This window comes from Parasteatoda tepidariorum, chromosome 1 (genome assembly GCF_043381705.1).
Source record: "Parasteatoda tepidariorum isolate YZ-2023 chromosome 1, CAS_Ptep_4.0, whole genome shotgun sequence".
Taxonomy (NCBI): domain Eukaryota; kingdom Metazoa; phylum Arthropoda; class Arachnida; order Araneae; family Theridiidae; genus Parasteatoda; species Parasteatoda tepidariorum.
The window spans coordinates 96,763,219-96,778,986 of record NC_092204.1 but is presented as its reverse complement, the minus strand read 5'-3'; the positions used below and the strand labels follow the sequence as shown (position 1 = coordinate 96,778,986).

Sequence of the window (15,768 nt, the reverse complement as noted above, 5' to 3'; positions counted from 1 at the left end):
AGAATTATTTCAGGAGTGCAGTACCATTTTCTCTCCTTTCTTTACAAAGATAAGGCAAGGTGACAGGAGAAAGATTGATTTTTCGGTGGTGAAATAGCTTAACAATATTTTTAGTTATGGATAAGGCAAAAAGTTTTATTTACATGCTTTGAAAATGGTGAAAAGTTGCATTTTTTTAGCTTGCAATTTATTTTTAAAAAGTAGTGTCCGGTTTGGAGCGATAGAAAACAACGTTTCAGGACCGAAATGACTGTCCGCGTCCGGTTAAGGGAGTGTCCGCTGTGCGGAGAATGTACGTAATGGTTTATTCATAGAAGATTCCCGGGGAATTAAAAATATGTCCGTATTGAGAGGCGTCCGTTTTGCAGGAGTGTCCATAACAGAAGGTTTCACTGTATACTAATATTTTTTAGGTCTTTCTTTCTTTATAAGCCCAAGTTTATTATATGTGTAATAAAAAACTATAAATGAGATTCTAAAAATCCTGTGGCACCATAACTCTACTAAACATTCTATTTGATTTCTCGATTTTGTTATCTTCTCCTTGTTTAATTGAGAACTTGTGAATCCATGGGTAACAAAATCTAGAGGAAATTATTAAAACCACTATTTCTTTTGGCATTATCACTCAATAAAAATCTTGGATTCTCTTTGAATGAAGAAAGGGTGACAGAATCACCTTTTTTTAACTTAGGCAGTCCTGGGCGTATTCAATTTTCAAAAAGATTGTGAAATATTGATTACTTTCCATTAGTTGAGAATTTGAAGTGTATATCACATCCTCTTGGTGGGACAACCTCAGAATTTCTTGCATGCATTCATATCTTTTGAAAATTTCTTTTCCAAGGGAATCATATTTTTCTTGTTTGAAAATAATATTTTCTTCACTTTGGGAAGTTTAGAAGAGGTGATTTATTTTAGAGTTGAAACAAGGGGTGTTTGCATTTTTCTTGTTTTTATTTTTTTTAATCTAACAGTTCTCTGTACATATGACTTTTAGTGAAAATTTCTGCTAGTAAACAGATTAACATTATATGCTCAGCAAAGAAATAAAAAATTTTGAAGGAAAGGAACTGAAGAATTCATCAAAACTACAAATTACTTAAAATATTTCAAATTCTGGAAAGCACTTAGTTTACAATAATTAAAAATTGTGATGTAATTCTCAAGACAGGAAAACAAATTCCCCAATTTCTTGCTATTTTTTTTTGTGAATGAAAATTTAAAATCTGGGAAAAGTGCTGAATGACTTTCTAATGACGTAATATTGAAAGATATCATTTGATAAAAATTATATGTATTTTTAAATTTTAATGTAAAATGCTGATACTTGCACTTTATTGACATTTAGAAAAACTATGTTGATGTCATTTATTCTATCAGTTTCATAATTCTTTTCAATCTATAACACATTTTTTTTTGTCAAAATAAGTCCAGTATTTATGAATTATTAGTAAATATTTGTTCTATTTTTGAAGAAAGAGCAACCACATGTTATAACGCCTGTTTTTGTTTTAACCACAAGAGTCATTATATCAAGTGTTCGTTATAATATTTACTTTTACAATTTCTAAGATGTCTCAAAACATTTTCAATTGAAAAAAATTCTGTTAGAGAGTTTTCTTCTTTTTCTTTTTTAATAATAAAACTGGGTATATGAGTAAATAAACTTCAGATAGTATTGGTTCAGCTTTATTTTGATTTTTTTTCTATTGATTATTTATTTGCATTTAATTAAAAAAATTTGTTTTCTTCACAAAATGAAGTCATCTAAAATTAAATGAAACGATTTTATCAAATTCTCTTAAAATTTCATTACTCAATCAATGCTGATTAATTATTAATTTTTGTCCATTAAATAGTCAAACAATATAAAATTTTTAATTAAAGTGTGATTTGTATTTAAGTAAAGTTTATTAAACTGTTTTTGTTGCTCATTTGCCTTTAAATAATAGAAAAATATTATTTTCCAGCCTGAATTACAGTATGATTTTTTCTGGGTAACACAATATGGCATCTTTACTGGCATTAGCACTTTTGTCATGCATGTTTCTCATATATTTCCTCCCCGCTACTGTGATGTTCTGCATAGGGCGGCTCTTCATTTGGGCAGATGGCAAAAGGTTGAATTGAAAAATGTTCATGTTCCTTATAGCATGTAAGCATTCATTTTTATGTAAAAATCTTGAAAGTATAAATTCAGTGATTTTATTAAATCTACCAATTTCCTAAAATGTTGCTTTTTCTTTGTGTATTAAAAAAGAAATTAATGTTGCGGTCCCAGCTGTCTCTCAAAATTTTTGCCGAGTGTGCTTTTCAGTGTCATATCTCAAAAACTATATGAAATTTTTAGAAAAATGTTTAAAAATCATTCAGATATAAAAATGTTATTGGTGTGATAATTACTGAATTATTTTGCATCAAAGTTTCTGTAGCATAATTTAGTTTAGTGTAAATTACTATCTGGGGAATTAGGATTTTTTTTTTGCATCATGTAAATGACTAACTCTTCTCAATTAGTTTAAATTTCAAATTTATTTTAAAATAATTAAATTATATTTGTTCTTTTTGTATTTTTCAATGTTAAAGAAAACTAGGTAATCTTTTATTTTATTATTATTTTCAATGATTGAAGATTTAAAAACCTTTGAATTTTTTTGAAATTTCAAATTAGTTTTGTAGTTATCAAATTTTAAATGCAATCCTGGAAGATTAACAAAAAATACATATTTTTCTTCCTGTCTTTTAAGCAGAACCAAAGCCAAATATTCTTCTTTCACATTTTTTAAAAATTAGGTACCGTCATTCGGGGCTACTTTGTGCAGGATTTCACAGTTTTTGAACTTTGACATGTAAAAAAACTATGTTAATTCAAACTTTAGTAAAATTTATCAATATTATATTCATAACTGGACTCAGACGAGTGATTTACTTAAATATTGGCTTTATTTGTCTGTAATATTTACGAGTAATAAGTCAAAACATACCTTGCACAAAGTAGCCCCCAAATGGGGCTACTTTGTGCAGCGATAGGAATTCAGTTTAATAATCATGTTTTTAGTAAAATATTGATATAAAATTGTTAAAAAAGTTAATTGTTGACATTTTTAAAGACAAAAACATCAAGATATGTAAAGATATTAGTTTGAAAATAATTTTCAGCGTTAAAAAACCATTTTTTTTTAAGAATTTTTTCTTAAAAAGAATGTTTATTTCAAAACATTTGAGTTTAAACAAAAGGAAACCATATACATTTTTAAACATTGAAATGGATGAAATTTTAAAAATAATAATTATTACATATTCATTAACATTTATAATATTGTTAAATTTGAACATAACATCCTTGAATGAACATGACAGAACTTGCTCTTCAGTTTCTGTCAAAATCACCTGATGTCCTATAAAATATATTTTTATGTGTTAAATCGTTTGATTAATTCATTAGAAAAATCTTTGTAGAAGAAAAATAATAGTTTACCAGGAAGTTTCACGTGTTTCTTGTGAATTTTATTAGAGATAGTATTTCTGTGGATTTTGTACTTCCGAGAAGCTTCTGCAATCGACATACCACCAGCAACTGCTTGCAAACATTGTTGCAGCTTTTCTAAAGTGTAATCACGGTAGTTTCTCGTTCCAGGTATTTTTTTATAACGTCTGACCATTTTTCTGTCGAAAAAAAAAACGAATGAAACTTTGCACAAAGTAGCCCCAAAGTGCATTTTTTTTCATTTTCCGTTTATTTGTTATTAATTTTCAAATTTTTTTAACGCTAACATGATATAATTGTTTATTAATATATAAATAAAAAATTTTGCACTTACGACAATTGTTTTATCAACGTCTTTGCATTTCACAGCTAAAGTTTCCACGCACACTTTTCGACATCCGACGTCCTCGGAAAGTTGTTGACATTGGATGAACGAAACACACTCTGAGATTGTTTTAAAATTCGAAAAAATGTTTGTAGTAATAGAAGAGACTTCTATCTTCAAATTCCACACATTTTTAACGTGAAATAAACATAATACTGAATAGCAGCACTTGAAAAATGCCAAATTCGAATTTGCACAAAGTGCCCCCGAATGACGGTAGTTATTTTAATTTGGAAATATAAACTAAACTTATAAGTATAAAGTATTATAGAGAGCTCTAAACTAGTACAGAGAGTTCTTCTATTCAGTTTTTGCCTCCTAGTCCCTTCTCGCGCGTCAGGTATGTATGATATCAGTCTATAGTTTTTCTTTCCTTCCTTTCGATTTATTCATTTGTGAGAAACAATTATTATATTCAGGATTATAAATATGTTTTACTGTATTTAGAGTTAAGAAACTGAAAATTGTGAAATGTTAGTGTGGTGACGTTTTCATTTAATAAATTTACATCCTTTTAGATACTATTTGGTAGTTATGAATTCAATGAATGTTATTATTTAATTTGTGTCTACACAGATGGACAGAATCAGCCACATGGAATCAAGGAGCACTCGTAAAGCACTCAAAGGAGCTATTTAAAGCGGAGGGTATTTCAAATGCTGCAGAACCAGGCCATTCTGGGCATTCCAGGTTTTATGTAAGAAATTTTTTTTTTCTTTTCAGTTTTTGGAAAAACAATTCACTTTTTTTATTCTATGCATATTTGTTCAGGGTGCGTAGTGTTTTTAAAAAGCCCTTAAAGGTGCTGTTTTTCATTGGGTGTTTTTAAAAAGTGCTTAATTTTCCCTTTTTCAAAATGAGATTTTTCCTTTACTATGTTGATTTTCGCTTCGAATTATGCAAAAAGACACAGTTCACATTGTTCTATTAACGTTTTTACAATTAATTCAACCCCAATCTATTTTGGCACATAGTCCCCCCGTAGCATATGAAAACACCATTCGTTTCACATGATTTTTGACAATTGTCAAAAACAATGCCAATTTTTTTTTTTTGACAGTTAAAGCAAGATAAAACCGTCAATTGTCAAAAACTTTCGAACCCTGCCTAATTATGATATTTTTTAAAGTGCTTAAAAATATTTTTTAATGCTTGAAAAGTACTTATTTTTGTTAAATTTGGCTATGCACCCTGTTGTTGAGTAAAATTATAAGTATCCCTAATTTTTTTTTCCTGTGTGGACTTGACTCAAGCAAATTCTTTAATATTTTGCAGTATTTAAAATGATTTTATTAACCCCTTTCTTCTTGCTCCCGTGAAAATGACGGGGTGAGTTTTCGCTCCCGCGATATTGACGGGCTGGAGTGTTCAGTAGTAATGGGCCAATAAGAATAAAACTTATTTATTTCTTTTGCCTGGAAAACATTTTATTTCTCATTTTCCATATAGCAGTACCAGGATATTTTTAAGGTAATTGTAAATAGTTAATTTATTTTAAACTAATCAAATACGTGTATTTGGCAAAATAGACACTTTTTCGACCATTTTCTTGAAAATTAACCGATTATTAAAGGGTTAGTGACTCTATAAAATATTCATAAATTTTTAGGAAATAGATGTTACATTTCATGTATATATATTTTTTAAAAAAAAAAAGAGATGTGTAAGTAAATGGTTTAAAAAAAGGTGTTTTCTAAAAACTGAAATTTTTTTTTCTTCTTCAGATTTTAGAAAAACAATACACTTTTTTTTATTTTATGCATATTTGTTAAGTAAAAAGATAGGTATCACTAATTTTTTTTGTGCTGACTTGATTCATGTTACATTTTATGTATATATATATTTAAAAAATAAAAAGAAATGCGTGAATGATTCTTGGAACACTTTCAATTCTTTTAAGAACTCAGCATTTAAATATTAGAATAGTGCTCTGGTAGTCCAGTCAAGGTGTCGAATACACCGTTAGGGGAGAATGGGAGGTTTGGCGAAACTATTGGCTTGTATTCGTAGCATATCTAATAATTTGTCATTGCTCTAAATTTTTTCATATGTTATAGTTTGGTGAGAAGCGAACCAGCTTAGATGTTGTCAGATAAGTCAAAATTACATGGCTGCCATGGGGGTGGTGTGTTTAAATATTACAATGTGACTAAATAATAATATTTTTTGACATTAAGAAATCGCCCTAGGAATAAAAACTTTGAATTTTGATCAAATCAACACTTTTTGAAAAAGCTTATCGCCCTTAAAGTTATCAAAATGTGTATAAAAACTTTGAATTTTGATCAACACTTTTTTGAAAAAGCTTACCGCCCTTAAAGTTATCAAAATGTGTAATATTATGTAATAACTGAATTTGACCCTCGATATTTAAATTATTAATAATTATAAGAATATGAGAAAATTATGTTTTTTTTAAAAGGTATTTATCTAAAAAAAGTAATTGTAAAGTTTAAAATCACTAAAAAATTCATTAATATTTCACATCACTTCCCCCCCAAAAAAGTAACCAGTTGAGAATAATCCTAACAAAGTAAATAGCATTTTTAATAGTAATAAGAATTAAATATGTGTTGGAGACATGGGACAGTAATGATATTTTACTATATATTCTAAATACAAAGCATGTCTGGTGCATTTTTTTCTTCTTATGAGCGTTTTGACCAAAATATACCATTAAATAATGAAATAACCTTTAGGTAAAACTTAAAATTGAACACAAAATGTTTTTTGTTGATATATTCATAACTGACAACTCTACTGGATTTTGCCAATTTCTCTTGGTTTCTGTATATTTTCGAAAATGCCCTAAAAGTGAGTAAGTTTCCTTAAAAAAAAAAAAAAAATCCCTATTGAAATAGAATTTTTGCACAATTTATTGCTTGCTTGAATATTTAAATAAATATTACTTATACATAATGAAGCGAGCCACATTACAGGGATGAGAGTAGTCAGAAAGTAAAAAAGAGGAAATCCAAGAATGAAAGAAAATATATATATACATACAAAAATTTGACGAAAAAAGTGCGATTTTTAAATTTGTAAGCCATGTTATTATAAATCCCGATGATTAATTTTAAAATTGTATGAATATAAATCCCGATATGAGGCTTTTAAATCANAAGCGAGCCACATTAGTAGTAACCAGTTTAAAGCTTATTTTTTCATAAATTTTAATCTAAAATTTTCAGTTTATTCTTATTCAGAACTTCCTTTTTAAACTGATTGGAAAAAAAATCATTCTACTATCAATAATAAATAATTTCTTGTCTGTTAGTATTCAAAATGAGTTAACATTGTAAAAATCATTTCAAGTTCATTTATTGTCAATCATAAATGGAAAATATTGCAGACCATTTAAAATTTTTAGTGTCATAAAATTTTTGTATTTTGATGACAGTAAAAATTTCATTTATGTAAAATATTTAGTATATTATGCTACAGTTATCATGAAACTTTATAGTATTTCATAAAATCTACTGGATTTTTTCCTAACCATGTTGGCAGGTGTGTATATTTGTAGTTATTGTGATTGTAATTTTTCTTTAAATTTATTTTTGTGAGTTTTATAATTTTTTTTTCTTTCCTCTTGCAGATTTTATTCAAGAATCCTACTTTCTTGATGAGAATTATGTTTGTAATTCAAGTATTATTGATGTTTATTCTCATCTTTGTGTTATGCCAATCCTACACTTGGAATGAACTTCTATCCATACAACTTCTAATTTTAATAAACTGCAAAACATTATATTCAGTTACAAAAGTATATTTTGTTATCAAAAAAATTTACCACGAGGAAAAAGTTTTGATATCAAAATTTTGTAATTGATCTCAATTGTTAAAATCATAAGAGTTGTTATTAATTTATTTTATTTGTTATTTATTGAATAAATGTACTATTCTAAAAAAAAAGAAATCTTTATTATTCTTTGAAGTTTACAATGTAGTTTTTGAGAATAAAAAATTAGATTTATAAAATACAAATATTATTTTATGAAATTTGCATAATTCCCATTTAGAGGTTGTGATGTAAATGATGATTATGCAAGTCTCATATATAAAAGCTAACTTCTGTCTTTACAAATACTATTTTTCCACTCGACTGAAATGGTTAATTAAGATAACTTATTTATTAAAATCATTCCTAATAGCCATGAAGAATCAGACTTATTTATCATTTCTTACAGGCATGCCACTTTTCCATGATATTCCCCCTCCCCCTTTTTTTTGGCCTAATCCATCATAATTTAATAGACAATTTTAAAATTTGATACCTTGAACTATGGAACCATCCACAAATTGTATAACATACAAGTACCTTATCCATTCTATAAGTTACTTCAAAATTTTTAGGACCTTTGAATATTATAAAGAGAAAATTTTTATCATGAAATTTTATTTAGGTGAATTGGGGGTCATATATAAATATATATATTTTTTTAAGAAGCAATGGATTATCAAATCTCATACTATTGAGAGGTATAAAAGGAAAGGATACACTAGTAATAAGAGTAGTGACCTACTTACTATGAAAACATGAATGAAATTTTATGCTACCTAATGAAAGTCAAGTTTTTTGCAAGTTTACCACATTTAGGAATTAATCCCACCAATATTTATTATTTTTTTTTCCTGTTGCCAAATTATTATTTTTTTTAAAAAATAATTTTAACTTTAAAGAAGTGAAACTTTTGATTTCGCTATAAAAAAATATGTAGATTAATATGATGTAAAAAAATTCTGGATCGTAATTAAATTATTTTCCATCCACTATTAAATTAAATAGCAAAAAAATTTTTTGTGTGAAATTATCTTTGGGTAAACTTGTACTCAGTGGATGCAATTTTTTATTTTAAAATATTGAATTAATTTTTAAGATATTAATATTAAGGAGACATAACTTTAATGCACTCTCTTGGCTTTACTGTAGGAGCCAAAATTTCCAAATTGCAACTACCTCCCCTATTTCAAGGGTCAAAAATCTAAATATGTGTAAGAAATGTTTATTCAGAGAAAGTATGGTTTTGTGTTTGATTTCATAACTTAATTAATAGTAAGGACTAATTAATTAGCATATATGAAATCACTCCCTGGAAACATTAAGATTGACACTTAGTTCATAAAATATACCATCATTAGAATTATTCAGGGTGATACCTTCTTTATTTGTACCTATTCCTTGAATTAAATATTGGTTTATCATCAGAGCATTCTTTAAACAAATGAACCTGTTTTTTTTTTTTCCCCTTATGACATGCTCACGTGAGGAAACAGCTGAGCTTATGGAAATTTGGATCTGTTGTCACTATAGAACTAAAAAAATAATTTCTCCTCTGGCTGTATGTAATTTAACTTATTCTGCCATTTACTACTACATTTTTAAAAAAGTCTTGACCAAATTACTTAAACATTTCAAATTTCTTGGCATTTGAAAGAAAACAGAAAAGATTTGAATCAGTTTTAATAAGCATTTCTAATTTTTTAAAAGTACTCAATAGCACGTTTACTATTTTCAAATAAACTTTATTACAATACCTAGTTTAAAAACTAAAGTGCTGTACATTCTCAGAGAAAAGGATTAGCAAGAAGAAAATAATATTGAGCAACATCATTAAATACTAAATAATAATAAAAATAGTATTTTTCATTAACAATGAATGCAACAATATTTACAAGTAAAATATATACAGAATTAAAAATATAAGTAATAACTCTTTTTCTTATTAAAAATATCAGTTGCATAAATTTAGCTAAAATATTAATTATTAAGATATTGAATAATTTATAAACATATTTAGGTTTACAATATTTGAATTTGAAATTTTTTTTAAATTTGTGTTTAGTAAAATATACATCTTTTACTTCACATTCATGCTTGAAATAAACATAAATACCATGCTTTGAATTAGGGATGACAAGTTTCTTTCAACCTTAAGTGGAAGAAAGTTCCTCAAAAATAAACATCTAATATTTTAACAGTTTAAAATTGCAACCTATTTTAAATAATCAAAGTATTAATTTTCAAACTATTTAATACATTATGATTAATTAAATGAAAACTAAAAAGCAACAATTGGAAAGCAAAATAAATGAATTTCTAAAGAAAAAAAAAGTTATTGGTAAACTATAAGAAATGTTTAACATTAAAAGTTTTCAATCCGTTGAATCACTCAATATAAATAGGTAGAGGTATAGAGAATAAGAAAATTGTTAGAATGTATTGAGTTCATAGCCAAGAAATTTTGCAATATAGACTATAATTCTTCTTAGATAAGTGTATTATGGTTATGTATAGAGATGAATAACTTTGCTAATTATTCCAAAGTAATCACCTTATTTTAAGACACATTTTTCCATGAGATCCATTGTACTTTTATAATTATTTTCTCTTTGTAATTCATAGTTTTAAATTTTAATAAAATAAAAAAAGTGTTAATTATACAAATAATTTTGAAGTATTGCAGGAATTTCTTTTTTGTTTTATTTTGTAAGGTATAAATTGTATCTTGACTAAACAAAACAATAAAAAATTATTTTAACACATTCTAATTCAAATCTATTTCAATTAATATATTGTCATAACAAAACTGCTAAGACAAATTGTCCATAAAGTAAGGCTGTCCTCCAAGATTCCTTCTCCGTGTCAGGATCTCACATCCAGTTTCCGTCACTAGCAGGGTCTGTTCAAATTGTGCAGACCGTTTACCATCACGGGTCACAGCAGTCCATTCATCTGGCCATGTGTTATCAGTCCAAGTACCTAAAATTGAGAAAAACCAATTTACATTTGAAATATGATAGAAAAACAGTTTTTTTTTCTTCATAAAAACACGCTACTCCAATATACCTAAGAAAACAGAACACCTTCCATACCGTTTAATTTTTTTTATATGATCAATAATTTTTTTAGAGGTTTAAACTAAAAATTAAATTTCCCTTAATTTTTCAGGTAATTTAGGACAAATCTGAAGTTCAAAAAAACAATAAAAAAATACACCATAATTCATTAAAATTTAACAAAAATATCTAAATTATGATCGCAAAAAAATAAATAATAATAATAATAGTAATAAATATTCTCTAGTCATGGTTGAACCAAAGATGTTATAGTGGGTTGAAAATAGAGAATTTTTAGGCATTGAATTTTCAGCTTTTTATGTGCCGTGCATCTGTCAAAAAACAACAGTTTACTGTCAAGCTTTAACAGCCATCTTGCAAAAATTACACTTGTAACCTATGTATTTTTGATTGGTTCATATTGTATTAGAAATTTTTTTACAAATGGGCTAATTAATTTTCTTACCATCAAAAGTGATAGTGGTCGAAGGTCAGCGCTTTTGAACAGAAGCAAAATAGTGTATTGCAACTACATTGATATGACTTATCAAGCAATATGTTATGAAAAGCTGACTTGGGGATACAATGACTATGTACCCTATCAATAATGAATATTATTCATAGCATGCACTTCTAAGAAAGCCACTCAACTTTCTTATTTCCACGATATAAATTCTTCAAATGAAACTACTAAAAATTGGCAGGAAAAGACTTATAACAACTTAAGAAAACAAAACTATTTTTGAAATTTCATAGCATCAAATTAACTAAAAAAGTAGGTGAACGTTTGAGTCAGCTAGTATTTTGAATTACAAAGAGTCTACAGTATTTCTTTTTAATCTTATTTCTGGAAGTTTTAATACTTACACATTAAATATCAATTAAAATGCGTTTATTTTATAAGAATATTAATTCAGATTTCAATTTTTGACATGGATTTTGAAAATTAAGTAAATAAAAATAGCTTCAGGGAAAGGAATGTTTCTTTTTTTGCAAATTGTTATTTTTTAACTACCTGGATGAATTTAGAACTTAAATGTTTTCCATCTTTTTTTTCTTCCCATCTATGGAATTAGTATAGTTTAAATAAATTGCATTAATAAGACTCACGATGTCTGACTTTTATATCACGTAATTATGAATCGCAAAGTTTGATTTTAAAATTTTGTGAACAGGTGTTACTAAGATTTTTTGCTTAGGTGCATATCATAATTAGATAATACAGATGTGCACGCCGTGCGCAGATAAATTGGTGGTGATTCTCCAATTTTGCAGATACTTTTTTAACATTTATTGCAATATAAAGTTTGCAGTGATGGGAAAATAAAAGTCAACGTTTAGTTGTATGCATGCTGCTCCCAAAGAGAAAAGATATAACTGCCACTTTAGCCTAAAAATTAGCGATCCCATCCTTCGCAGATGAGCCTACAATCAGCAAGTCTTTTTTGCAACTCACCTTGACAATCACTATACAATGAAAATAAACTATTGTGGTAACAGTAGGATAATATAATTCTGTTTGGACAAAAATGACTAATATTACTTAATATGATAATTACTTTATATGAATGCAGTTTTTAAATTTTATACTTATTTATTGCTAATAATTTTATGTATATATATATATATATTTGTCAAGAATAAACAAAAATATTAAATAGCTAATTGTTTTTGATAATTTAATAAAATTATTCTATTACCAAAAAATATTATGAGCTAGCAGATACTTTTGGATTGTGTGTGCAAATACTTTATATTTTTATCATACTATGGTGTATATAAACAATGATGTGCTAATGTGATTTTTATATGAAATATGATCGATGTACGGACTCGTAGATTGCATACAGGAGCCACAAACTGGGATTAAATTGCGAAGCATGGTTTGTAAAACAATTCAACATGAATAGCAAAAAATGCAATTTAAATAAGATAAAAAGTAATGAATCATAGATAAGGTGAATATTAATCATAAATTGTGATTACAATTCATAAATCACTTTTCCGCAAATTGTGATGACTATTACATATACTGCATTAATACATCTTTACTCCTTTGGAGTGTCCAACTCAAGTTGTAGAGATAAAAAAAAAATTCTAAATTTTTAATTTTTTTCAAATAATAATAAAAAAAATTATAAATACAGAAATTACTTGATATTTTGGTTTTGAAAAAGAAAAAAAAAATGGAATTTATTTTACCAGAACACAACCACTCTTGCACAAAATAAGACATCAATATCAGTAAAAAAAACTCACAGAAAGTGAATTATTCTCTACTGTGACTTAAATTTGTAGACATGTAGGAAAATCTGGAACAGTAAAATTTGAATTGACTACAAACCTTCAGAAATCATAGGTTCAATAGTGAAACAATGTCCAGGTTTCATTATTCCAATTGCCTTGTTTTCTGATGAAATAAATAAAAAGACATTTATAATCAGCATTATAAAGAAAATATAATTTCTCAGAAAAAAATTTCTACATCAATAAGTTTCAATATAATCACTTACTTGCATAGTGAGGAACGCTTGGAGTTGTATGAAATAATCTAAAATTAAAATAAGAAAAAAAAATATATTTTACATACGGTAAAATTTTCTGCTGTAAATTACACAAGCCTGCAAAAATTTAAGTTTTTGAAAAATACAAGAGACGTCATTGTATATTTATATGTTATTTGATGTGCTGATTCCTAAAATGGCCTTCATTTTCCACCATCACGCCAGGCTTTTTTGTAAAATCAATATTGATGTTTTTACGAAAAATCCCAATTGCAAAAGAATTCTATCAAACAATTGTGAATGTACTATCAGGTAACTGTCGTTTTTATTCACTTCAATCTATGTAAAATTGAATCTTGTGAAGGTAAACTATATTTTGAGGGACCAGGACCGGCTTATTTTTTATAGTTTAAAATGAATGAAAAATACTGTTACCAGATTGCTCAAGTCACCTCTGGTCGAGATGAAAACAACAAGTTTTTTGAGTTAAAACTTTTTAAATCAGTTTCCAGTTTCTAGAAGAAAATCACCAACATACCATTTTAATTTATTTTTATTAAGGTAACTCGCGTAAAATTGACCAAGAATAGCAAATATTGTGTATCTGTACATGAAAGTTTGATTGTACATTGTGATAACCGTCAAAAATAAGGAGATGCTAACGAATTTTAAAATACACATATTATGCTAAAACTGTAGTAAAAGTTCTTGAAACATACATTTTTAAAATAGAAAATGGACGCATTATAAGTTAATGGTAAATAAGAAATAAAACACAAATATTCATACTTTAAAAATAAAAATTTTAATGAAAAAATAGAAAATATAAATTCATACACAGAAGTCTTAAGATAATACACAGAAGTCATACACAGAAGTCTTAAAAAATAAAATTATTCTAAATTTCATTTTATTTATAAATCTTTCATCATTAAATAAGAAATATTAATTTACTTTTTCATATAAATATGCAATGCAAATTAAATAAAGTCTAACTAATCTGAGCTCCTTCCTGATTTAAGATTTTTTAGTCATTAATTTTTAAAATAAAATTACGATCTAATACTTTTAGAATATTAATATATTGCTAAACTTCAATAAAAAAAGCAAACAATGCACTATTCTTTTCTTATATGGCTGTAGCTTTAGTAGCGAAAGACATTTCACTAAAAATTACTCAGAGGATGTTTTATGTAGATTTTTTTTTGCTTCAGTAAGGCAACATAGATCACAAAAAATTACTCAGATGAGGTTTTATATAGATTTTTTTCCGCATGCAAAATATTATTGCTATGGTTTCCTCAATATATATACATATACCCCCAATCAACAATAACGATCCCTGTAGTCCAAAAGAAAATGGGCGTTATAAAGTGAGATTGCTAAATCTTGAGCACATGAAATTAGTGCAAATATTTACTCATATTTCATAAATACTAGACTTATTTTGCAAAAACATGCTATACTTTGAATAAAACTATGAAACAGATAAATATACAGTTTTTTACTTCAATGAAGTACAAGTATTATTTAATATAGTCTATTAAAGATTAAAAATACATTAAAATTTTTTAAGGACTTCATTTGATATTGCATAAAAATTTAAGCGTTTCAGTGCCTTTTTTAGATTTTGAAATTTTTCTTTCCCAGAACAATGTCATGAAATCTGAACACTTAGTTCTTCAAAACTTTATTTGGTCGCACCGGAGGGGTTTCATAAAAACAATTTGCTTTTTAGTATATTTATTTATATAGGTATTTATTATGTATAGGTATTTATGTTCATAATATTTATAAATTGATACACTTAAAGACAACAAAAAAAAATATTATAATAAGATATAATACAGTAAAAATAATTATAAACATAAATTACCTATGTATTCCGTGACCACAATAGCTCCTAACAACTGAAAAACCATGTGCTTGGACATACTTTTGAATGACATTACCAATTTCTCTATATTTCTCTCCAGGTTTCACTGAAAAATGTGAAAAATAACTCATTTAAAGCAATGCTACTTATGTGTAAAAACCATGTAAAATATTTTTTATCTCCATTCGATTCGAAGTGATTAAATGTGATTTTGTTGCAGTTATTATTTATAGGGGAAAAAAATTGTGAAAAATTAAACAACTTTCGTCCAACAAAATGTTTTGATCTATTTTCAATTTTTATAAGTGCCAGATACTTCATAAGAAAAAAGTGACTGAAAAATTTTATTTAACATAACTTTTATGAAATTCTCTGACGCAACTTTCACACCTGGGGGGAGAAACTGGTTGTACTACGCAACCTGATATGAGCACAAATAATGCCACATAAACAAACATAGAATCATTTATGAAGAACCCTTTTCAGAATTCAATTCAGATTTTTGAAGGATGCTGTAGATAAGGATAAAATATCAATTTCACAAAAAATAAATTCTTAAACTTATATTAATATATTGTAATGACTTATTTCATAGTATATAATATATTAACATAATAAACATATATTAATATAAGTTTGAGTTATCAATATATATGCATTATTATATATATATATT

General features: G+C 26.7%; 2 protein-coding genes across 3 annotated transcripts in view; one reads left to right on the top strand and one right to left on the bottom strand.

Annotated features, from left to right (window-relative positions):
* Positions 1-7,791, top strand: part of LOC107438322 (transmembrane protein 39A) — a 22,980-nt gene extending 15,189 nt beyond the window's left edge. For both annotated transcript variants that reach the window (XM_043045461.2, XM_071184229.1), the window contains 3 exons: positions 1,974-2,158; positions 4,452-4,572; positions 7,471-7,791. In XM_043045461.2, the coding sequence (XP_042901395.1) occupies positions 1,974-2,158; positions 4,452-4,572; positions 7,471-7,704 (540 nt within the window). In that variant the 3' untranslated portion in view covers positions 7,705-7,791. The remainder of the gene's footprint in view (positions 1-1,973; positions 2,159-4,451; positions 4,573-7,470) is intronic.
* LOC107438323 (methionine aminopeptidase 1) overlaps positions 7,471-15,768 on the bottom strand; it is a 31,748-nt gene continuing 23,450 nt past the window's right edge. Inside the window, exons 9-12 of the mRNA XM_071184239.1 lie at positions 15,093-15,198; positions 13,226-13,263; positions 13,057-13,122; positions 7,471-10,635 (exon numbers count right to left, since the gene is read on the bottom strand). Of these exons, the coding sequence (XP_071040340.1) occupies positions 10,466-10,635; positions 13,057-13,122; positions 13,226-13,263; positions 15,093-15,198 (380 nt within the window). The 3' untranslated portion in view covers positions 7,471-10,465. The remainder of the gene's footprint in view (positions 10,636-13,056; positions 13,123-13,225; positions 13,264-15,092; positions 15,199-15,768) is intronic.